Raw genomic sequence first — 26,397 nt, 5'->3', positions numbered from 1 at the left:
AGGGTCGTGTGAGGGAGCCGTGGTTTAATAAGGAATTGGAATCCCTTGTTAAAGGGAAGAGGGCGGCCTATGTAAAGATGAGGCGTGAAGGTTCAATTGGGGCGATTGAGAGTTATAAGGTAGCCAGGAAGGATCCGAAGAGAGAGCTAAGAGCAGCAAGGAGGGGACATGAAAAGTCCTTAGTTGGTAGGATTAGGGAAAACCCAAAGGCTTTCTATAGGTATGTCAGGAATAAAAGAATGACTAGGGAAGGAATAGGTCCAGTCAAGGATAGTAGTGGGAAGTTGTGTGTGGAGGCTGAAGAGATTGGGAAGACACTGAGTGAATACTTTTCGTCAGTATTCACTCAGGAACAGGACATTGTTGCCGATGTGAATACTGAGTCACAATTAATTAGAATGGACGGCTTTGAGGTATGTAGGGAAGAGGTGTTGGAAATTCTGGAAAGGGTGAAAATAGATAAGTCCCCTGGGCCTGATGGCATTTATCCTTGGATTCTCTGGGAAGCAAGGGAGAAGATTGCAGAGCCATTGGCCTTGATGTTTATGTCCTTGTTGTCTACAGGAATAGTGCCAGAAGACTGGAGGATAGCAAATGTGGTTCCCTTGTTCAAGAAGGGGAGTAGGGATAACCCTAGTAACTATAGGCCAGTGAGTCTCACTTCTGTTGTGGGCAAAGCCTTAGAGAGAATTGTAAGGGATAGGATTTATGAACATCTGGATAGGAATAATGTGATCAAGGATAGTCAGCATGGTTTTGTGAAGGGCAGGTCGTGCCTCACAAACCTTATTGAATTCTTTGAGAAGGTGACTAAGGAGGTAGATGAGGATAAAGCGGTAGATGTGGTGTATATGGATTTTAGTAAGGCGTTTGATAAGGTTCCCCATGGTAGGCTACTGCAAAAAATACGGAGGTATGGCATTGAGGGTGGGTTGGAGGTTTGGATTAGGAATTGGCTGGCTGGAAGAAGACAGAAGGTAGTAGTTGATGGTAAAGGTTCATCTTGGAGTGCAGTTACTCGCGGTGTTCCGCAAGGACCTGTTTTGTGACCATTGCTGTTTGTCATTTTTATAAATGACCTGTAGGAGGGGCTTGAAGGTTGGGTGAGCAAGTTTGTGGAGTTGTTGACAGTGAGGAAGGATGTGTCAGGTTACAGCGGCATATAGATAAGCTGCAGAGCTGGGCAGAAAGGTGGCAAATGGAGTTCAATGTAGGTAAGTGTGAGGTGATTCACTTTGGTATGAGTAACAAAAAGATGGGTCCTGGGCTAATGGTCAGATACTTGGTAGTGTGGATGAGCAGAGAGATCTTGATGTCCATGTACACAGATCTCTGAAAGTTGCCACCCAGGTAAATAGTGCAGTGAAGAAGGCATATGGCATACTGGCTTTTATTGGTAGAGGAATTGAATTCCAGAGTCCTGAGGTCATGTTGCAGTTGTATAAGACTCTGGTGCGGCCGCATCTGGAGTAATGTGTGCAGTTTTGGTCGCCATACTATAGGAAGGATGTGGAGGCACTGGAACGGGTGCAGAGGAGGTTTACCAGGATGTTGCCTGGTATGGTAGGAAGATCGTATGAGGAAAGGCTGAGGCACTTGGGGCTGTTTTCATTGGAGAAAAGAAGGTTTAGAGGTGACTTGATAGAGGTGTACAAGATAATTAGGGGTTTAGATAGGTTGTGGTTCTGTTCGCCGAGCAGTAGACTGGGACAACACTACTATCATAGAGCAAGCCAGACAGAGAACAGCCAGGGAATTCCTAGAGGCATGGCATTCATCCACAAACTCCATCAACAAACACATCGACCTGGACCCAATATACCAACCACTACAGCGGACAGCTGAAACTGACAACCGGAAGCGGCAGGGACAGACCACTATAAACACCGGAGGAAACATCAAAGAAGCGCTTCGCAGGAGGCTCCCAAGCACTGATGATGTCGCCTAGCCAGGGGACGAAACGTTTGCAACAAAAACTTCCAGCTCGGTGAACAGAACCACAACAATGAGCACCCGAGCTACAAATCTTCGCACAAACTTTGGTTTAGATAGGGTTGACCGTGAGAACCTTTTTCCACGTATGGAGTCAGCTATTACAAGGTGGCATAGCTTTAAATTAAGGAGTGGTAGGTATAGGACAGTTGTTGGGGTAGATTCTTTACTCAGCAAGTTGTGAGTTCATGGAATGCCCTGTCAGTAGCATTGGTGGACTCTCCCTCTTTATGGGCATTTAAATGGGCATTGGATAGGCATATGGAGGATAGTGGGCTAGTGTAGGTTAGATGGGCTTGGATCGGCGCAACATCGAGGGCCAAAGGGCCTGTACTGCGCTGTATTTATCTATGTTCTGTGTTCTATGTTTATATGAACAGTTGCCCAACAATACTTTCTTGCTTTATCTTTTTGTTTAACAGATAAAAGTAGTCAGTAAAGAAGATATCCCAGAGGCTGTAAGTCTCCCATTTTCTCATTAGAGGCTTTTGAGAATCTAATACAGTTTTCAAATGCCAATATTTCTGACTACCTTGTGAAACCTCAAAAACTGGACTCTGACCACTTTCTAAAGACTCCGATCCACATTTGACTACAATCAGAACTGAAGATCTTCCAGTAACCCATGGCTGGCAGCAATATTATTGAATAAACAGGAAATCTGATAGACCATGAAGGCTATCCTTTGTTTTCAAACCCTTTCCTGGGAGGAATATTTTTTGTTGCCCTCTTATTAAAACCATCATCTCTGCAGACCCTATTGTCTTTTTGTATTATGACTTCTAGGAATAAAGGAGATACAGTTCCAACTGCAGATCATAGCTTAGATGTTAAATAGTGTTTATTGTTTGCTGAAGACTGAGTTTTCATTTTTATAAATAGGTCAGAAGTCACACAACACCAGGTTCTAGTCAACAGGTGTATCTGAAATCACAAGTTTTTGGAGCACTGTTCCTTCATTGGGTAAAGTCACTTAACCTGATGAAGGAACAGCACTCCGAAAGCTTGTAATTTCAAATAAACCTGTTGGGCTATACGAAAACAGAAATTGCTCAAAAAGCTCATCAGGTCTAGCAGCCTCTGTGAAGAGAAATCAGAGTTAACTTTTCAGGTCCAGTGACCCTTCCTCAGCACTGACACTCCTGATGAAGGGCTTATGCCTGAAACATCAATTTTCCTGCTCCTCGGATGCTGCCTAACCAGCTGTGCTTTTCCAGCGTCACACTTTTTGACTTTAATCTCTAGCATCTGCAGTCCTCATTTTCTCCTTCCTCAAAACTGTCGGACTATAATCTGGTGTCGTCTGACTTCTGATCTTGTCCACCCTTGCCCAACACTGGCACCTATATGTTATATTAAATAGATGCATTTTAAGTATATTAAAGAAGCCTGGTGAAAGTTTATTTTCTTCTGGATTATCGTACACAAAGGAAGTAATTGTCCATTTCAGTGATTGAATCAACACATTTATACTAATGGTGTAACTGGTAGAGTATGTGACTTCATTATAAATGCATTTCTCCTAGCACAGTTATAACACTGGCTGCACTAACAGTCAATTGGCTTGGGCAGATATCAGAGAACTGTAGTTAGACAAATGGGATTCATTTACTCATGAAGAACTGGAAAGACTGTCCTCGTGACTACAGATCAGTCTGTTTAACATTCACAGAAGGTTCAGAGGACAAAAATCAATAGGTACTTGGAGGGGTTTGAGTTAATTAAGGAGAGTTAGCATGGATTTCTGAAAAAAATACAGAACTTGCCTGACTGATTCAATTTCATTTCTCTCAGAAGTAATGGAGAAGATTGATGCAAGGAATGCAACAAATGATATTTATCAAGGTTTAAAGACAGTGTTTGACAATGCACCACATAAAAGACTTATTGACAAAATTGAGGGTCAAAGAATAGGACAATCAGCATCGGCTTGAATAAGTAATTGGCTTAAGGAGAGGAGACAATGAGTCATGGTAAATAGCTGTTTTTCAGACTGTACAGTGGTAGACAGTGATGCTCCCCAAGGGTTAAAGTGGGGTCTATATAAATGCCACAACTCGCGGAATACAGAGCAAAACTTCAAAGTTTGCTGATGATCACAAGCCTGCAGGAGTGACAAACATGGAGGATGATTTCAATTGACCAAAGCAGGGCATAAATCGACCATCAGAAAGGACACACCTTCCTATGATTCCTAAATCTTGCCTAATCACATCATAATTGCCTTTCCCCCAGCAATGACTCTTGCCCTGTGTTATGTGCCTATCCCTTTCCATCGCTAAAGTAAACATAACCAAATAGTGGTCACTATCACCAAAGTGCTCATCTACCTCCAAATCTAACACCTGGCCAGATTCATTATCCAGTACCCAATCCAATATGGCCTTGCCCCTTTTTGGCCTATCTGCATACTGTGTCAGGAAGCCCTCCTGCACACACTGGACAAAAACTGATCCATCTAAAGTACTTGAACTATAGCATTTCCAATCAATATTTGGAAGTATAAAGTCTCCCATAACAACTACTCTGTAAACAAGGGGACTATAATTGCTTGACACCAATTCTTAACTTGGCCCTCTGGTCCTAGACTCTCAGCATTTACCCTGTTAAGCCTCTTAAAATTCTGATATGTTTCAATGAGATCAACTTTCATTCTTCTAAACTTCAGTAAGTAGATTAGCAACTTGTTTAAACTTTGCTCATAAGGCAAACCCTTGATAACAGAGATCATCTTAGTGAACCTTCTCTGAACTGCCTCCAATGAAATGATGCATTTTCTCAAATAACGTAACCAAACCTTACAGAGTTGCAGTAAGACTCCCCTATTTTTATACGCCAAATCCCTTGAATTAAAGGCCAACATTCACTTAGCCTTCCTGATTAGTTGCTGCACCTATATGCTTGTTTTCTGTGTTTTGTGCATAAGTATCCCTAAGTCCCTTTGTGTTGCAGTGTTCTGCAATTTTTCTCCATTTAACAGTACTTTGTTTTTGTTTGCTCTTCCTTCCAAAATGAACAATTTCACATTTTCCCACAAGTGGCAGCTTTTTGCTTAATTTCTTATCCTATCAATATCTCTAAACTGTTTGTGTCCTCTCATACCTGATGACATGAATTTTTGTGTCATCTACAAATTTCATTATAGTACATTTACTTCGGTTGCAGCCCTAGCACTGATCCCTGTGGAACCCTACTGGCCACAGGTCACCTATTGAAAAAGAACGCCTCATCCCCACTTGCCAATCTCTATCCATTTGCCAATTCTCTATCCATGCCAATATACTACCTCCAACACATAAAGGTTATGAGGCATGTTGTTGAATGCTTTCTGGAATTCCAAATATAACACATCCACCAGTTCCCCTCTATCCAATCTGCTTGAGATTTCCTCATAAAGCTCTAATGAATTCATCAGAAATGATTTCCCTTTCCTAAAGCCATGCCGGTTCTGCTTGATTAGGTTATGATCTTTGAAATAATATTCCTTAATAATTGATTCCAATACGTTTTCACCAATTAATGTTGGATGAAACTGCCTACAGTCTCCCCACTTCTTTCCTTCCTCTGTTTATCCGTTCCAGCGGATTGGAGGGTGGCTAATGTTGTACCATTTTTTAAGAAAGGTGGGAGAGAGAAAGCAGGAAATTATAGACCAGTTAGTCTGACCTCAGTGGTGGGAAAGATGCTGGAGTCTATTATAAAGGATGATATTACGACACATCTGGATAGTAGTAACAGGATAGGATTATTGAAGGATTGGACACTCTGGAGGCAGGAAACATGTTTCCGCTGATGGGTGAGTGCCGAACCAGAGGACACAGCTTAAAAATACGGGGTAGACCATTTAGGACAGAGATGAGGAGAAACTTCTTCGCCCAGAGAGTGGTGGCTGTGTGGAATGCTCTGCCCCAGAGGGCAGTGGAGGCCCAGTCTCTGGATTAATTTAAGAAAGAGTTGGATAGAGCTCTCAAGTTTAGTGGAATCAAAGGTTATGGAGATAAGGCAGGAACAGGATACTGATTAAGGATGATCAGCCATGATCATATTGAATGGTGGTGCAGGCTCGAAGGGCAGAATGGCCTACCCCTGCACCTATTGTCTATTGTCAATAGAGGTGTCATCATGGCAGCTTTTCAGTCCTCTGGTACTTCTCCAGAATCCAAGGATTTTTGCAAAATTACAAACAATACATCCACTGTCTCTGTAGCTATCTCTTTTAGGATCGTGTGTACTGAGTGACAGAAACCTATGCCCTCGTTTTCAGCTGCAGCTAAATTTGTGATCCTATCCACCAGCCAGTTAATGAATCTGGCAGGCTCCCAAGTAGGAATCCATGAATGTTTCTTGTACTGAGATCCTGTGGTTAAAAGCAATAGGATTTCCACATAAAACTAATGTAACTGTGCCAGGGTCAGAAGCTCCTGATATTCAAAGGTCATGTTGATACTTCCAAAATAGCTCACTAATATGTGACAGCATTAGTAAAACTTATCATGATAAGTCAACGTTACAGTTGTTTTATGTTGGCGTACACTTAGATGAAAACTGACCCTATTCGTATTGAGTGACAATTGAAAATGCAGCGGGTTGGGTAAATTATAAATCAGCAGGTCAGAATGTAGCTTGAATAGCAGATGAATCTCTCCACTCTGCATAATTTTCTACACCTCCACTGCACCCTTCAAAGCTTTGACTGTTGTATTTCATGTTGAGAACTGCAGAACATTTATTGTAGGTTTTGGATCTGAATGTTACTCTTCATTTCCATGAAAAATATTCATTCCAGGTCTTGAAATTATCCATGGCAAGCTCTGTTCATGCCCATCCTGCTTTTCGACCCTCAGTATGTTGGAAAATGTTCACAAGAAAATGGGAGGCCCATTAGGTATAAGATCCACAGAAATAATTTGGACTGTGGCTACCATATTTCCAAAATCCATCTGATCCATTGCTACTCCCATTATGTAAACCCCCGTCAGCCAAGCAAGTTCTTACTTTTAACATTGTCATCCCTACTGTCAAGATCTGGCCCCAATCCACCTCTGTAATCCACCTAAGCCCCATAATTCTCTGAGATATTTGCACTTCTCTAAATTTAGTGTCTTGCCCATCTCCATATTTTAATTGCTCCATCACCGATGGCTATAGATAATAGGACATATAAAATAGAACAGTACGCACAGTACAGACACTTTGGCTCTCAATGTTGTGCTGATCTTTAATCCGACTCTAAGATTAAACTAACCTACACACCCTTCATTTTACTGTCAGCCATGTGCCTATCCAAGAGTCGCTTAAATGTATCTGACTCTATTAACACCACTGGCAGTGCATTCCACATGCCCACCACTCTCTGTGTAAAGCTAGATGGTAGTCAGTATGCCGTCAGTTGCCTTGCCTCAAAATTCTGGAATATTCTGGTCACTCTGTTATTGGAAGGATGTTATTAATCTGGAGAGGGATCAGAAGAGATTTACCAGGGTGTTGCCAGGAAAGGAAGGTTTGAGTTATAAAAAGAGGCTGGATAGGATGGGACTTTTTCACTGCAGTGTAGGAGGTTAAGTGATAACCTTATAGAGGTTTATAAAATAATGAGGGATATAGATAAAATGAATCGCAGGAGTCTTTTCCCTCGGGTGGGGGATTTCAAGATGAGAGGGTGTATATATAGTGGAGAGGAGAAAGATATAAAAAGAGATATGAGGGACAATTTTTTTTAACACAAAGAATGAACTTCCAGAGGAAGTAGTGGATGTGGGTACAGTTACAACATTTAAAAGACATTTCAATAAGTGCATGACCAAGAAATGTTTGGATTGACACAAAACAAATGGAAGCAGGTGGGACTGGTTAAGCTTGGGATCATAGTGTCATGGACTGATTCAACTGAAGGGTCTGTTTCTGTGCAGTATGATTCCATGACTCACCTTTGTCTCTCTACCTAGCTCTCCTCCTAAAACTTAACACCACAGAATTATAGAAGCCGGAAGTTAAAGAAGTTCAGCAGGTCTGGCAGCAACTGTGGAGAGAAAACAGAGTTAATGTTTCCGGTCCAGGAACCCTTCGTCAGAACACAAGACACTGAAGAAGGGTAAGTGGACCTGAACTGTTAACTTTGCTTTCTCTCAACAGATGTTGCCAGACCTGTTGAGATTTTCCAGCAATTTCTGATTTTGGTTCTCATTAAAACTTATCTTTCAATCAGAGTCTTTGCATTCTGACATACTCTCATATTTCATTTTATGATGTTGCAGCGAGTGACATTTGGGGACACTTAATCCTAACTGAGACATTCTAATAGGAGAATTTTACCCCTTTGTTACTGTCATGGAGTTGTTGAGACATCGAGTATAGTTTGGACCAAACCAGTTGTTTAGTTTATGAAAATGCGAAGTTTATCAAGGTGAGGATGATCAAATAGGTTTGGTGAAGTCTATTGCTTCAACCAGAAGACAGACCATATCTGCATGTTATCAGCCACACACCCAGAAATTAAAATTCCCCTGTGGAATGTTCCTCTTGGAATATTACTTGGTAGTTTGTGATTAACATATTAAAGCAATACCAAGAGCTCACAGGTTACGATTTATGTAAACTAATTATAAAGGTATATTCTGTAAATTTGTGCCAAATTGTTCTGCAAACACGTGACAATCAAAAATATTTATGTCCTTTCAGGAAGAAGATATGTCATCTCTACTCAATTTGTCTGACAATTAACTCTAGTACAGTTGTTCCCATCTAATTTAAAACCACTCCCATAGCCAGTGGGAGTGGTTTTAAAGATCCCTTACCAATAGATGAATAATCAAAGTACACCTCAGTTCCCCTGTGTGAAAATCCTGCAGCCAACAATGCCCACATCCATGAATGATAAAGAGAAATGTAATGGGTCTGAGGAAGTACCTTTTAAGCAAAGGCTAAACAGATTTGGACTCTACTCACTGGACGTCAGAAAAAAAAGAGGTGATCTCATTGAAACATAAGGGATCCTTAAGGGGCTTGACAGGGTAAATATTGACGAGGTGGTTTCCCTCATTGCAGAGTCTAGAACCAAAGGGCATAGTCTCTGAATAAAGAGGTGCCAATTTAAAACTGACATGAGGAGGAATTTCTTCTCTCAGAGGGTCGTGAATCCATGGAAATCCTTGCCACAGACAGCTGTCAGGGGAGGGTCCTTCTGTATAATTAAAGGTGAGATAGATTTGGGATCAGTCGGAGAATCAAGGCCTATGCAGAAAGGGCAGAAAAGTGGATGTGAGAAATGTCAGATCCTCCATGATCTTTTTGAATAATGGAGCAGGATCAAGGAACCTAATGGCCTACTCATGTTGCTATTTCTTATGGTCTTACAGTCTTAAAATTAATCTGGTCTAAGTACTAAAATGAAGTCTGCAATCAAATAAAAACACATGTACAGGCTTTATTGAATATAACAGTATTTAGATCAGACAGGGCAAGAGTAATCTTCACTGAGACCTGTTACACTTGGGTTGACTTTCATTTTATTTTGCCATCATCAGGGCATCCCATCATCCCTAATTATCTTACTGTCCATCTAGAAGAAGACCTGCCTCTTAATTTTGAGGACAACAGCAGATGTATAAGAATAAGCATTAATACAAAGATGACCAGCGTGAGATCTTACCTAATTTAATTCAGATTGGCTCAAATCTTCCGAAAGCACCAACTTGGTGCATTCGCACTTTCTTTTTTACCCCACATCTGTTCCCATATTTCTGACTGCAGCTTCTAACATTGGACTCAGCAAGGTCCAATGCATCTTTAATCCAGCCCCAAACCCAGATCAGGTTAAATGTTAGAAAGTTACAGATTGGACAGTCAGTGGTTAGTACTGCTGCCTCACAGTGCTAGGGATCCAGGCTCGATCTCAGTTTCAGATGACTGTCTATGTTAGAGGTTACACGTTCTCTCCATGTCTGTGTGCGTTTCCAACGGGTGCTCCAGTTTCCTCCCAAAGTCCAAGGATGTGCAGGTTAGGTATAGTGTCCAGGGATGCGCAGGCTCGGTTGGTTAGCCTGGTAAAAGTGGGGTTGCTGGATTAAGGAGATAGGGTGGGGGTGTGTGGGATGCCCTTTGGAGGGCTGGTGCAAATTCGATGAGCGAAGTGGCCTCTATCTACATTGTAGAGATTCTATGACACTCTGAGTGTGATTGGGTTGGGTCAGGGAAAAGAAGGGTCAGGCAAGGGCTGAAGCAGATGGATGAGAATTTGTTGTATGGAGGAGGATGCCGGCAGAGTCAGGTTATGTTAAGTCCAGGATAAAAAGGAAAGTTGGTTGTCCATGAATAGCCGATGCCAATATAGCAATTCATGGTCAGTGAGGAACTGGCTATGGGAGTGGTTTTATATTTAGACATGATTTACAGCCGTTTTTACATCTCTAACTTAAAATCAGTTTGTTAGAACCCTCCAAAGTCTCCAACTCACACTCAGAGGCAGAAACTTTTACAGAGTTAACCAGACACTGGATAATTTTCCACCAGGAATTCAAACTTCCTGGGCAATTAGCGCATAGTCAATGCATTGGAACTTTGCAAAGTCAAATGCTCCAGCACGTATATTAATTGATGGGTTATCTTTCTCCCCCCATTCAATGTACAATGTAGTATTACACTATTACTGCCTCTTTCTGGGACAAGAGCTGGAGGGCAGTGGAAATAGTGAATTGCCAGCCCAACAATGGCTCCTGTGACTGCTTTGATGGAACACACAGGATTGGTAATTATATGCGCTGCAGGTTCTTTTTTGGGAGGGTTTTTGATCTAGAAATATAACTCTCTGATCATTACATGGTATTTTATGAACCTAACAGCAGAAAATGATACCACTGCCAAGTCTCATCATTTTTTAATCAATTCATTATACATGGAAAAGGGAAAAATTGAACTAATTTGCTAAGTGTGAAATGCCTTTTTAGAGCAAGTTCGGTTTCTGATTATTCAGAGACTGGAAGGCCTGGGTTATTGTTGGCGATGTCAGTAAGATTCGAAGATTATGAAGCCATTGAATGTACAAAATTGTAAAGCAACATTATCTGCAATGTTCAGAGCAAACATGAATTAAATCATCAAATTTGGGAAGAAAATGTTCACAAGAATGTTAAAAGACAGCATTTTGGTCTGACACCAGCTGTTCCATATTGCTAAATGTTCTTGGTTTATTTCTTTAATGGTTGAGAGAAATAAGTCATGTCAGATGAAACAATTACATATTGTATATGAACAGGCAGCTTTTCATGACTTGGCAATTTTATATACCTTATTATGCAGGAAGCTTTAGAAAAGTAGTACTGAGACTGATGGATGATAGCATCTGCGATAAAAATAGAAAATACTGGAAAAACTCAGCAGCTATCCATAACAATTGTTTTAAATCTCAACCTAGCTTCTTTAATGAAGAACATGTTCACCTATTAACATCAACTGTCACTGTAAGTTGCCCCGAAGAAGATGGCCTCAAAATGTTGCAGATCTGATTAAAACAAAAAAGTGCAGATGTTGGAAATCTGAAATAAAAACAGTAATTGCTTGTGACTTAGTTACTGGACTTGAAACATTAACTCTGCTGCTGCCACTTCATCTGTCTGATGAAGGTATTAGTGATGCAAGGTCAAAGGGAATAGCAATGGGAAAATATAGCAACATCTGGTGTGGCTGACAGAATGATGAACAGTTGCCATGGAATAGAGGAGAAAGAGGAAACTAAGGAAGCCACACAAAATATGCAAATGTGGAGTCAAAATGGTTATGGTCTGAAGTTAGGTAAAAACAAGGACTGCGGATGCTGGAAACCAGATTCCAGATTAGAGTGGTGCTGGAAAAGCCCAGCAGGTCAGGCAGCATCCGAGGAGCAGGAAAACCGATGTTTCAGGCAAAAGCCCTTCATCAGGAATAGAGCCTCTATTCCTGATGAAGGGCTTTTGCCCGAAACGTCGATTTTCCTGCTCCTCGGATGCTGCCTGACAGGTTGTGCTTTTCCAGCACCACTCTAATCTAAAAACTGCTGCCAGATCTGCTGAACTTCACCAGTAATTTCTTTTTTTTTTAACCCAGATTTGAATGACCCTTGAAATGTCAGGGGAATTGAATGAGTTGTGGGGAAAAGTGGAAAAGATCAGGGGCTAGTCAGCTTTGATGGGAGAGAATGGTGGGCAGACACAAGCTACAGAATACCACTTCTTTCTTCAGTTTCTAAAAGAGTGTTGAGTAGCAATATACATTATGGTGTAAAATTGGGGTTGAAGGAGAGTTGGACTGGACTTGTGGCATTTTAAATGGTTGAGTTTTATAGGGGCCTGTATGACGTAACCGATAGCAAGAAATGTGGTGAACTCACATCAGAAGCCCAGTGAGGCCTATCTCGAAATCAAGAACAAGTCATTGCATTTCTTCACTTGGTATCGAGCCAAGATTCTCACAGCAACATGTTCCTGATTATGGAGGATTATTCTGTGTTAAAGAATCTAATAGATCAATATTAGGTACCTTTCTATCATACCATTAACAACAAGCAATCCAAATGTTGACAATTCTCAGCATGGAGGTCCAAGTAGCTATCTGGTGCCTTCAGCTCATCACTTGCTCCAAAGGACCGTCATATTGGAGACCAGGCAATAACATCTCAGGGCAGACCTTCATAGGCACCAGTCAATCCATGTCGACAGATTTTAATCCTGGTATATCCCATCAGTGACAAGTTGTTCTGGGTATACAGATAAGGTTGCCATAATCTTACTTGACCGTAGCCCTACTCTTTCATCAGAAAGAGACAACTTATGACAGTTTAATCTGAGAGTCTACACAGACATCTATTTCAAACCCATTGACTCCCACAGCTATCAGGACTATACCTCCACTCACACCCCTCCTTTAAAAATGCTATCCCTTACTCCCAATTCCACCGTCTCTGCTGCATCTGCTCACAGAAGGACCAATTCCACTCCGGAACATCCCAAATGGCCTCCTACTTCAAGGGCCGCAATTTCCCATCCCAACTCATCCACTTCCCACACCTTCACCCTTGAACCCCATCCCTCCAACCACAACAATGACTGTAGCCTCCTGGCCCTCATCTTCCACCCCACCAATCTCTGGAAACAACAAATCATTCTCCATCATTTTTGCTACCTACAATCAGAGACATAACACCAGAGACATATTTCCACCCCTATCAGCATTCTGCAAAGACCATTCACTCTATGACTCTGTCGTTAGCTCCACTCTCCAACCACTAACCCACCTCCACTCCTGGCACCTTCCCTTGCCAGCCCAAGAGGTGTAAAAACCTGCACCCACATGCCCCCCTCACCTCCATCCAAGGCCCCAAAGGATCCTTTCACATCTGGCAGAGATTTTCCTGCATATCCAAACACCTGATCTGCAGTGTCCAGTGCTCTCAATGTGATCTCCTCTACACTGGGGAGACAGGATGCCAATTTGTGCAAAGTTTCAGAGAACATCTTTGGAACACATGCACCGATCAATCCCACCGCCCTGTGGCCGAACGCTTCAACTCCCCCTCCCACTCCACCAAGGACATGCAAGTCCTGGGCCTTCTCCACACCAAATCCTAGCCACCCGATGCCTGGAGGAAGAACAACGCAGCTTCCGCTTTCAGACCCTCCAACTTCATGGGATTAATGTTCAATTCAGTTTCCCCGTCTCCCCTCTCCACATCAAACATAGATTCAACCCTCCAACTTGGCGCTGCCTTTTTAAACTGTCCGACCTATCTATCTTCGGAACAGCACCTCCTATATCTACATCATGCACAATTAGGTTAGTACGTCCCAGTTTATTTTTGCATATCTCTCCATGTGATTGCTGGGCCTCTTGCTGAGATATTTGTATCATCGATAGTCACAGGTGAGATGCCAGAAGACTGGAGGTTGGCTAACGTGGTGCTACTGTTTAAGAAGGGTGGTAAGGACAAGCCAGGGAACTATAGCCCAGTGAACCTGACATCGGTGGTGGGCAAGTTGTTGGAGGGAATCCTGAGGGACAGGACGTATGTGTATTTGGAAAGTCAAGGACTGATTAGGGATAGTCAATGTGGGAAATCATGTCTCACAAACATGATTGAGTTTTTTGAAGAAGTAACAAAGAGGATTGATGAGGGCAGAGTGGTAGATGTGATTTATATGGACTTCAGTAAGGCGTTCGACAAGGTTCCCCATGGGAGACTGGTTAGCAAGGTTAGATCTCATGGAATACAGAGAGAACTAGCCATTTGGATTCAGAACTGGTCAAAGGTAGAAGACAGAGGATGGTGGTAGAGGGTTGGTTTTCAGACTGGAGGCCTGTGACCAGTGGATTGACACAAGGATCAGTGTTGGATCCACTACTTTTTGTCATTTATATAAATGATTTGGATGTGAGCATAACAGGTACAGTTAGTAAGTTTTTCATGCAGAGGGTGGTACATGTGTGGAATGAGCTGCCAGCGAAAGTGGTGGAGGCTAGTACAATTGCAACATTTAAAAGGCATTTGGGTGGATAATTAATAGGAAGGGCTTGGAGAGATATGGGCCGGATGCTTGCAGATGGGATTAGATTGGGTTGGGATATCTGGTCGGCATAGACGAGTTGGACTGAAGGATCTGTTTCCATGCTGTACATTTCTATGCCTCTATGACTCTATAAGTCAATGATAAATAAAGGTACCTTTAAGAGAGCTGCTCTCCAGGCTTTCTGCAATGTGTTGGTGGCTTGGCAGTTCTCCAACTGTTCAATTTTTCCTGGTCTTACACCCCAAAGCATCAGATCATTTCATTGGTTTTAATATTGTCAAAATACTAAATTTGAACTTGATGAAGGTTAGTATCTTGGGGCATAATTTAAACTGATTGGCCAAATTTGAATTTGTTTTTTTTTGTCTCATAGCAACCCAGGTACTGATAGCTGCAGGACCAAAAGTTACTTGTAGATTCTCCAGCACTCTGTGTTCTTGCTAAGTCCTTCAACTCTCTTAAAGGTACACTACCCCTTATATCTTCATAACAATACTATGCTTTACCACCTCACAGCTTAATAGTTACCTGAAAATTCATAGTTAATTGAGAACTCCAAGTGATCCTAAAGTGATCAATTGCTTGATGTGGGAATTAAATGCAAATTTTGTTTTCTCTAAGGGATTAAACACTCGCATTTGTGTTTTTGTTTTATAAGGAATTCAACATTGAAGGGGTTTGAGTGTTATCAATGAACTGGGTTTATTTAAATACAGTCAAGTCTGCAAGGGACATTTTAAAATTTATTTTATTTCATCTCACCATGGCTCCTGAGTTCTTCCATTGTTGGATGCTGGGTGAAACGGCATGATCAATATAAGGAGAACGGATGTTAGATGTGGGCTTGAGTTGGCATGAGGACATAGATGATATGTAGGATCATGGGGCGTGACAGAAGAACATAGATTGAGATGAAAATGAGTAAGGGTCAGAAGACATTAGTGAAACAGATTGAGAAACCTGAAATTAAGAACATTCTAGATTTAAAGCTTGTGATTTATTTGCAAAATCTATTCTTTTATTTTCATTTCTTTCAAATTTCTCTTTCTTCCCAAAGATGGTAAATTTTTGCTAGTGCATTGTCATGGTTGGGCACACTTCCACAGCTCCAACCCATTTACCTCTAGCAAGCATTTGTTATTTATGCTAATTCATTCTGTCATCAGTCTGTATGATTCTGAGCACCAATGCAATACAGTTTAATCCTGTTCACTTCCTCATAACATTTAAACTAGAAGTTAAGGCTCTCATTGCTGGTTAATGTCCCTCTTTCACATTTGTTGGTACTGAGGTCAAATATCACAGCATTAGCGTAGATTGGTATCAGACCTGAGATATATGAAGTGGTTACTCATTAACCTGATAGCAAAAACTAACTTTTCCATCCTTAAATAATACGCTGTATGCTTGTTCTGAATTTTAAGAGCAGAATTTTAAAGTACACTTAAGTTCCGTTCTCAACAAAAAAGTTTGTACCTATGACTTAAACTAAGAAATGACAATCATCTTTCGAGTAAAAAAAAAGCACTTCAGCATTCATGATTCAAAATGCCAAGCATCCCCTGGGGATTCAGATCGATGAAGAGACAAAAATGAGAAGGGTATAATAGGAGCAAAGCAGATCGAAGGAATGATTCGTAATTCACAAAACTGGTTATTCCAAGGATAGCAATTGGAGATATAAAATGAGGGCAATCAGTGTTCTTTTGTGCACATTTGCAAGTCACTTTTTACAGTGTGATTATTCTTATGAAAACGAAATAACTTAAAAATTGAAAGTAAACGTGTAAATCAGTGAATGTCACTGAGCTTTGTAAAGAAGTACATGTCTGATGCAGCCAATATTCTGTCTCAGGCTGAATTCATTTTGAAGTCTGCAGCTGCACCTTTATAAGCTCTAATTCTAACATACCTGGAACTGCATCTTAAGTTTTCTTGGCTAAACACAAGTTGTGTCTGTTGGAGGGATTCTCACCACAAGGTCTGGTGAGATCTCATGCAATTTTGACAGCATGGTAGCTCTATGGTTAGCGTTGCTGCCTCACAGTGCCAGGGTCCTGAATTTGATTCCAGCCTTGGATGACTGTCTGGATAGAGTTTCTATGTTTTCCCTGTGTCCGCATGGGTTTCCTTCCACAGTCCAAAGATGTGCAGGTTAGGTTGATTGGTCATGGTAAATTGCCCTGTACAGTTCATTGACATGCAGGCTAGCTGGATGAGCCATGGGAAATGCAGGGTTACAGGGATGGGGTGGACTTGCATGGGAGTGGACTCGATGGGCTAAATGGTCTGCATTCACATTGTAGGGATTCTATGATTTTATTAAACTCACCTTATTTACCACCATCTCTGACCCAATATTATCTTGCAGATCCAATTTTATCTGCGTCTCATAACGAGCTATGTCTGGTGCAGTTCGGCACTTACCAGATGTCCACTAATAAAGCAGTATGCTTAGAGCCTGCAGTGTATTTTAAAGGACGCTGTGCACCTGGATGAGCAAACTGGCATTGAAAAGTTGCCCTGCTCAGTGATGAACAGGGTCTGAAGATGTTAGAAAAGGGCAGGATAGAGTCACGCAGGTAGAACCTGGACGTTCTGATGGATGGGATGGTACAAAAGAGGGGTGTCCTATGTCTGAAGGACCATGGATGAGATCATGCCACCTTACCCTGGCAGCCGAGTACAAGATCACCACACAGAACAGTGCTGTGTTAGCTCTGTGGAGGAACAGCCAACAGTTCCTAAACAAGGTCAGACGCGTTCACCACTCTACCACCCTCTTCGACCTACTAGCTCACTCTCCCATTACCTCTGCTGCTTCATTCACTTACCACAAAGGCTCATGCTCAACCAACCTCACTGCGGCCTGCAACATTGTTCCTGACCCATTCGCATGCCTCACTCAAAGCTTCCATAACTCCAATCCTGCACGGCTTCTGCTCTGCCTTCTCAATCCTTTGAGGCACCTTGGCACCTTTTGACCACTTGTTCTCGCACTGTCAGCTGTGCCACCACTTTCAGCACATTCAATTCCACCCTTACTCTCAGCTAAAGTAGGTTAGGAAGGGTCTGGGTGGGTGGGGGAGTACCTAACATTTCACACCTCAACTCTTACGGGGCAGGAGGGAGAAGGGTTTCTGATTCTTGCAGGAAAAGACAAGAATTGCTCCTGTGGACTATCCCACCAACTGAGTCAGTCCCACTTTTCACTCTTTAGCAACTCTCACAGTATCCATGATACCAGTCTAATTCATTTCACACCATTTCCAACCACTGGCCATGACGTATTTTCTCTCCTTGTCTTAGAGGTACTGCTGGGGCACCCATCACTTCCATATAGCAGTGACTGGCACTGCAAGAAGCTGACTCCTTGATCACTGAGGGCAAGAGGGTCAAGGTGAGAGATGAAACATTGCCAAGGCTGCCCCCTGCACCCTCAAGGGTTCAGACGCGGATGCCTCAGTGTAGTTGCTAGCCTGAGAAGGTTTGCAAATGAAATCTGGTGGATGTCTCACTGTGATCACTCATCCACTAGCTGAGGAAGAAATGCTGGCAATTGGAGAGGTGCTAGAGACCAGGCTTCTGCTCAGCCCCAGGGAGCAGCAGATGAAGTAGTGTCAGCAATCATAGACTTCATCCACATGCATAGTGAGGAACAGGAGCAGTACAGACAGGGATGTGGGACATAATGGCCCTCACAACTCAGAAGCTGCACAAGTGCAACAACTCTTGCAAATGCCTGAAGCTTCTTGTCGCTATGAAGAGCCAGACGTAGGACACACAGGGTCTGCTGCAGACACTGCCCTCCACTGCCTCCACTACTGATCCTCAGGATTTGAAGGCAAGACAACTGTACGGTTGAGAATCAGACTTGTGCTCTATCAGGTCCTTTCCTGACAACGAGGCAGGGCAGTTCCAGGGAATACCCAGTGGTGTCAGAACTACACACAAGCCTCTCAGAATACTCCATTCAGGACATTCCAGAGGTAGCTGGACCCTCCATCATGCCCCTACCTCTCCACTTCCAACTGCTGGGACTGCATGCCAAGGACAGTTCTCCTTTCTGAGGGTCTACCTGGCAAAACCTCGAGGGGCAGCAAGATCCTTCTATGTGCAAATAAAAAAAAAATTGAGCTAATCCAAAACTCCACAGCCCATATCTGAACTCTTTCTTTCTTTCCTGGGATTTGAGTGTCACTGGTGAAGCCATTCTTTGTTGCCCATTCCTAATTGTCCTTGAATGGAGCAGCTTGCATGGTCATTTCAGAGAGCAGTTAATAGTTAACCACATTTCTGTGGATCTGGAGCCAAGTGCGGACCATGTAAGGATGCCAGATTTTCTTTCATAAATAGGATCAGCAAACGAGATCTGCGTTATGTTTGCAGCAGATAGATGGTTACCATTAGCTCTCAATTCCAGAATTAATAATTGACTTAGAATTCTACCAGCTGCCAGACTGGACCTTCACCTCAGTTGTCCAGTGCATTAGCATGGACCTCTGAATTAGTAGGTCCCAGTGGTCTCATTCCTGATGAAGGGCATTTGCTCGAAACGTTGATTTTCCTGCTCCTTGGAGACTGCCTGACCTGCTGTGCTTTTCCAACATCACACTCTCGACTCTGATCTCCAGGATCTGCAGTCCTCACTTTCGCCCAGTGATATTACCACTGTGCAACACTTCCTCTTTAATAAATTCCATTCACCCGTCACACCAGGCTTGTTTAATTACATGGTGAAAGCAATTCTCTTGCTCCTCGGATGCGGCCTGATCTGTTGTGTGCTTTTCTTGACCCTTGTTCACTTACATGACTTCTTTCTTAAGCTATGTAGCAATTTGGAAATGTTCATCCTTGTTTTCAAAGTCCCCCCTGTCTCTGTAATTTCCTCAAGCCACAAGGCTCTCCAAAATATCTGTGCTGCTATGACCTTGTGCATCCCCTGAATTGAATTGTTCTTAAGTTACTTCACCACACATTTCCACCTCTTTGCCTTGCATTTTCCTCTCAAAAATGCTCCTTAAAAGCTACCTTTTTGAACAAGCATTTGGTCATCTTGCTCATATCTCCTTGAGTAGTTTGGTGCCATATCTGGTTTCCTAATGAGAAGCACCTTATTGCGTTGAAAACTCTCTATAAATACAAGTTCTAATAGACTTGTGCAACCTGCTTTCACATTGAAGTTATGAAACTGCGTGGATACCAGCACGAAGCACAGTTGGACATCTTATAAACAGCTACACAGATGTTTCAGTCCACACACAGCAACACAGGTGAATTGGCAAGTGCGCTGCTACTGAACACAGGAGGAGAAAGAGGAGAACAAACAGTCATGGAGATCAAGAAACAAAGATCACCTCCCGCCACTACATCCACAGGCATAACGCAAACTGACAGAAAATGGCAACCATAATCTCACCAATAAACAGAGTGTCAGGAGACTGAGACTCAAGAAGAAAGCTGTAAGTGATAAGCAACAACATTATGTCTGGCTGATGGTGCGTATGATAATAGCACCCAACTGTTCTTTATTTAAAGCCACAGTTTTCTTGCAGGCAACAAAAGGGCAGCAAGAATTTTAGTTTGTTCATTGTGCAGGTATAATGCAAGTTTCAGATGTGCTGTCTCAATGTGTCCATGGATACTTTTAAATCAATATTGATGTCTAGCATGAAGAAGAAAGGCGCTAGATTTTCTGGAATACGCAATGACCATTAGTACATCCACATGGACTTTTAAACATCGAGGGGAGTCACTGTTGAGTTTCTGTGGAGAATGGGAGTTTTGAGTTACAGATGTGAAGTTGGACTGGAATGTTAATGTCCCGAGCTGGAATTACTTCAGCTGAAATACTCAGCACTGGAGGGGAAGCTGAGAATAGAGGAATGCAGATCAAGAGTAGGCATTGTACCTATCTTGTAGGCTGAGAATCTGTTCAGCCATTCAATAAAATTTTTGCTGATAAATTCATAGCTTCATAGGGTCATTGAGGTTTTACAAAATGGAAGAAGTTCAATTTCAAGAAGGAGAACTCCATTGTTTTTGCACCTATCATCAAACATCCATCTGTTCCAATCTCATTCTCCAGCGTGTGGCCGATAGCCTTCTATGCTATGGCGGTTCAAGTGCCCATCCAAATAGTTACGAAATAATTCTTTAAGAGTTCCAGCCTTGACTGACCTTTCAGGCAGTGAGTTCCTGATCTACATCATAATGCAAACACTCTCCTTGGCCTCATAATTTTGGATGACCAAAATGCAACAATCTCAGATTTAACATGAATTATTGACCCAGTGTTAATGGTCATTAGTGGAAGAGAGCTTCTAATCTTTTGTTTATGGAATAATTTCCTAATCTCACTCTTGAGAGGTGGGGCTCTAAATTTTAGACTATATCCCCCAGTCCTAGATTCCCTAGCCAATAGACATACTTTATCTCCCTACCTCTTTCTCTCAATATCTTCAAAGCCTCCACCTAACATTTGCCAGTTGTCAAACCTCTTTGCCAGCAACATCATATCATGGTCTATTTGACTGCACTTAACGGCTGGTCTAATTAGACATCATACAGTTACTATGAGAAATGAAGGGAGATAGTATGCAAAATGCATAAAATCGCATCTACAATATTGAGCAGTGTGATGGTATGTTGAAGTAGTATACAAAGACCAAATGGGCAATTCATTAGTGTCTGCAGATAATGGAGACATGAAGAGACAACAAGCAAGAGGTACACATAGATTCACACATTAGCGGTGCTTGGAAGGATATTTAATGTTTAAAAATATTGGAAGTAAAGTCCAGCACTAAAAATATTTTAGTTCTGAAGAAGAGTCACTGAACTTGAAACATTAACTCTGCTTTCTTTTCACAGATGTTGCCAAGCCTGCTGAGTTTCTCTAGTAATTTCAGTTTTTGTTTCAAATTTCCAACATCTGCAATTATTTCCTTCATAAAAATATTTCAAGTTTGCTCTATGTGGCAGCAGACAATAGGATAAACACCACTGATATTTGTGTCAAACAATTGTATTTCTAATGTACATTATTCAGACCAATTGACAAATGGAATCTGAAATTAAAAACCTTAAATGATACGGCTAACAAAGATTGAGAGTTGTCCATAATTAGACAGACAAATGACAAACAATTGCAATGTTTTTAGCTGACAGAAAGATTTCATGTCTATCCATTTACATGCAGTCTAATGTCACAAATCTGTGTTTTCACCAAAAGTATACATTGGCAAATATTTGCTTGAAGGAAGAATAGAATGACAAGGCTATTGAATGAAACAATAGGTAAAATTGTTGTACCACTTTATCAAAGATTCAGCACAGGCATGATGGGCTGATAATAATCTCCTGAGCTCATCATTCTAGAACTCAAATCATTGTTCCTTAGAAAAGAATGGCTGTCATATACAACACAAAGCTTAGATGGAAGTCAGCAGGATTTGCTTCACAAAGCACATATTAAGTTTCGCAGGTAATAGGGAAGGCAAATGGAATGGAAAAAAACAGCTTTTTCAAGGAAGGTGTTCAGCACCAACTTTAAAGGCAAAGGAAACACTTACCACACTTTTAGAAGAGACCATCACACACACCCCAACCACCATCAATCACATTGCCAACGAAAACATCATGAAGCTAGTGGACCTGTGCCTCACCACCCACTTCACCTTCAACAACATAATCTACAAACAAACCAACGGCACACCCATGGGATCTCCGCTATCAGGATTCAAAGCAGAAGCGGTAATGCAAAGACTAGAACAAACAGCCCTAACAACCATCAAACCAAAAATCTAAGTCCGCTACGTAGATGACACCTTTATCATCACAAAACGAAACAAGATAGAAGAGACATTTAACATCATGAACAACACCCTCACAGGCATAAAGTTCACCAAGGAGGAAGAAACCAACAACAAACTTGCATTCCTGGATGTCACAGTCGAAAGAACCGACAATGGAGAACTACAAGCCTGCGTATACAGAAAACCGACAAACACTGACCAAATACTTAACTACACCAGCAACCATCCCAACACACACAAACCAAGTTGTATCAGACACTATTCCAACGAGCCACACTGCAGTTCAGACGAATTTCAGAAAACAGAGGAGAACTACCTATACAATGTATTCAAGAAGAACGGATACTCAAAAAATACAGTCCACAGATTCCTCAAGAACAAACCACGACAAGCAGACCAAACACAACCAGAAACCCTAACCACCTTACCATACATCAAAGAAGTTTCAGAAATGACAGCCAGACTACTAAGACCCCTCGGAATCCTAGTAGCACACAAACCCACCAACACTCACAAACAAAAACTAACAAATTTAAAAGACCCAGTACAACCCATGGACAAAACCAACGTCATCTACAAAATTCCATGGAAGGACTGCAACAAACACTATGTAGGACAAACAGGAAGAAAGTTAGCCACCAGGATACACGAACACCAGCTAGCTACATAAAAGACACGACCCTCTCTCCCTCATAGCCCTACACATGGAGGAAAAAAAAACACCATTTCGACTGGGACAACACATCTATCCTGGGACAGGCTAAGCAAAGACATGCCAGAGAATTCCTAGAGGCCTGGCACTCCAAACACAACACCATAAACAAACACACAGATCTAGATGCCATCTATCAACCCCTCAGAAAACGAACAGGAAATGACATCACCACAAACCCCAGGAACCCCATCCAGGACAAACATATAAATAGAAAGCAGGAGACAACAGCCTTGCTTCACTTGGAGGTTGCCACTGATGATGTTACCTAGCCAGGTAATGAAACGTCTGGATATCAAACCTACAGCTCAGCGAGCAAACCTACAGCCTAAACCTCAACCTGAGCTACAAACCTTCACAAACCTTGCAATAACCAACTTTAAAATCATTCAGGTATTCATCTCCTTGCAGCACATGATGTAGATTATTTATGATTAACTAACATTAAGCACTAAGGGTTGGATCTTCTGCAAACTGCCATTGAGCATCATGCAACATAACAGCATCTGCAGGAACAAAATCAGGCAGGCAGCTGGGTGACAAGCTGAATATTATATCACTGTTGGATGCACATTGCTGCTTGATAAACCAGCCCCCAGTTGTGAGTACAGATGCCATTATTCTTAGAAAAGCTGAGTTTTTGCTTCTGCTGTTTTGAACTCATCAAAAAAATTTTGGTTAAATTTCAGTTTGCATGCACCCATGTTGAATTGCCAGAGGAAAAATGTGAACATTATAAGTGTTTGGTAGGAATATGGCAGTGAAATCCTCAAGCTCACCATTCTCCATATGAAAATATTTTTCCTCATCTTTGGCTTAAACGGCCTACCCTGTATTCTTCGACTGTGGGTGGCACGGTGGCACAGTGGTTAGCACTGCTGCCTCACAACGCCACAGACCTGGGTTCAATTCCTGCCTCAGGTGAGTGGAGTTTGCACATTCTCCCCATGTCTGCGTGGGTTTCCTCCCACAGTCCAAAAATGTGCAGGTTAGGTGAATGGGTCATGCTAAATTGCTTGTAGTGTTAGGTGTAGGGGAATGTAGGTTGGTGTGAACTTGTTAGGCTGAAGGGCTTGTTTCCACACTGTAAGTAATCTAACCTAGCAAATGATGATATTGTATTGTCAATCTGAATCCAGACCACAGAGAGCAAGATCACTTTCTTTATGCTTAGAGTTTAGTAACTACTCAGTCTTACAGCTCATCTCACAGACTAGCCTCAACTGTTCCCCCTCTATATCAATCCCATCAATTAATTAATCGATTTACATCAATCATTGTTTTAACAATGTTTTATTCACATGTTTGAATGTACATTCAGAATTGAATTGCAATTTCTGAAAACTGGCGCACTTATACACTTCTTCTGAGATATGCACAGAATATCAGCACCTCTGTTAGCTAATTACTTCTTCCCCCTGCCCTGGGTCCTATAGTTTATAGTTGGTCACGTGTGTACAGATTTGTCTGTCTGTTCATTTCAAGATGATTGAATGGTGGACCAAGCTCGAGAGACTGAGTTGAGAGATTTCTGCTTAAAATCTATGATCTTATTATGTAATTATAAAATTTTTAAAACACAGCCCTTGCATTGAAGATGTTGATGCAGTTTGATGCTGAATTCCAACCTGCTTTTCATTTGTCCAGAACCCACTCCCAATTAAAATCCTGCCTACACATTCTGAAAGAGTGCTGATTTATTCAAAATTATTTCAATATAAATGCAAGTTCCTTTTAGACATTTTAGCCACAAAACTGTAAGAAGTGCCAGACCATTGATTTGAATTATTAGTTATTCTGATAAAAGTTTGCTTTTGAGGTGAATTAACATAAATCAGTTATGTTTTATGACTGTAGGCTCTTGCAGTAAAGCTGATAAAGATTCTTACTTAATGTTCACCAACTTTCATTATAAAACACATCTAATCATGTGTTGGCTGATGCAATGACTATCATTCAATTAACTTTTAATAAGATTGTCCTCAGGACTGCTCATTTGAATCTTTGTAGCATTGAACTACAAAGCGACAGTGTTCCTCGTTTCAGTTTAGCTTACCCAAACAATAACAGTGTTTGAGAATTGCACTTTTGAAACAGAGTCCTTTGTACTTACTGTATGAACAGCCATAAACTTCAACTCTCATCCCTATTCTGCCATGTGGATTCCACTCAAGAGGAACAAAGCGAAGCAGTCTTGCTTTAATGGAGTGCTGCAGCTTGTGTCGCACAACACCATCTGCATTGGCATTCCCTGTGAAAGCCTATGGAAGAAAAAGATAGATAGAAATTTAGGTAAGAAAGCAATAATAGTCTGCTACTGATTTGAATCGAGCAAGGTCAAAATGAAACTAAATATTTGCAATGGATCTTGAAATCTCCTTCTACAAATCCGTGTCAAAAGGATGCTGCACCAACCAGCTCTTGGCAATTAGATAATAGAAGGACCATCAACTTAGTCCTTTATGTGGGTATATGTCCTAGTTAGTGCTTTGTCATGTGTGAATTAGTAAATGGGAATCAGGGAAATTCACTGTGCTAGTTGGAATCACATTGGAGATTGGAAATGATTGTGATTGTTCCAAACACTCAACTCCACCCAGGATATCACAGCAGGATTTGCTCAGGTTAATACCCAACATCTTCAATTGTTTCAAGAATGCTCTCCCTTCCATCATTACATCTAAAATTGGGACACTTAGTTTTTTTTTATTTTTCAGCACCATTCACAACTCCTCAGACATAGAAGGAATCCACATCCTCAAATAATGACATCTGGACTACTTAGAGATTTGGCCTTATAGGTAGAAAGCATTATTTGTGCCACATATATGCCAGACAATAATCATCCCCATCCAGAGAGAATTTAACTCCCTCTCCTTGACATTCAAGAGTGAGGGTCATTGAATTCTGCACATTCTGTGGTCATCATTGACCAGAAACCTAACTAGACTAGCCATGTAAATGCTAGAGTTCAAGTAGAATCCCTCCAGTGTGGAAACAGGCCCTGTGGCCCAACAAGTCCACACTGACCCTCCAAAGAGTACCCTACCCAATCCATTCCCCATTACTCTACATTTGTCCCTGACGAATGCACCAAACCTACACATTCCTGAACACTATGGGCAATTTATCATGGCCAATTCGTCTAAACTTCACATCTTTGGATTGTGGGAGGAAACCAGAGCACCCGGATGAAACCCATGCAGATATGGGGAGAATGTGCAAACTCCTCACAGACAGTCGCCCGAGGCTGGAATTGAACCCAGGTCCCGTGCTATGAGGCAGCAGTGCTGAGCACTGAGCCAACATGCTGTCCACTCTAAAGTAACTCACTTCTTGATTC

The 26,397-nt window shown here is 41.7% G+C and overlaps 1 protein-coding gene across 2 annotated transcripts in view; it reads right to left on the bottom strand.

Annotated features, from left to right (window-relative positions):
- Nucleotides 1-26,397, bottom strand: part of LOC122551779 (contactin-associated protein-like 5) — an 888,067-nt gene that overhangs the window by 586,406 nt on the left and 275,264 nt on the right. For both annotated transcript variants that reach the window (XM_087989329.1, XM_043694242.2), the window contains exon 4: nt 25,168-25,315. In XM_087989329.1, coding sequence (XP_087845455.1) covers nt 25,168-25,315 — 148 coding nt within the window. The remainder of the gene's footprint in view (nt 1-25,167; nt 25,316-26,397) is intronic.

The sequence above is a fragment of the Chiloscyllium plagiosum genome, unplaced genomic scaffold (genome assembly GCF_037043375.1).
Source record: "Chiloscyllium plagiosum isolate Xiang-an unplaced genomic scaffold, Cpla_swu_hap1 HiC_scaffold_7, whole genome shotgun sequence".
Lineage (NCBI taxonomy): Eukaryota > Metazoa > Chordata > Chondrichthyes > Orectolobiformes > Hemiscylliidae > Chiloscyllium > Chiloscyllium plagiosum.
This window is presented reverse-complemented; position numbering and strand designations above follow the sequence as displayed.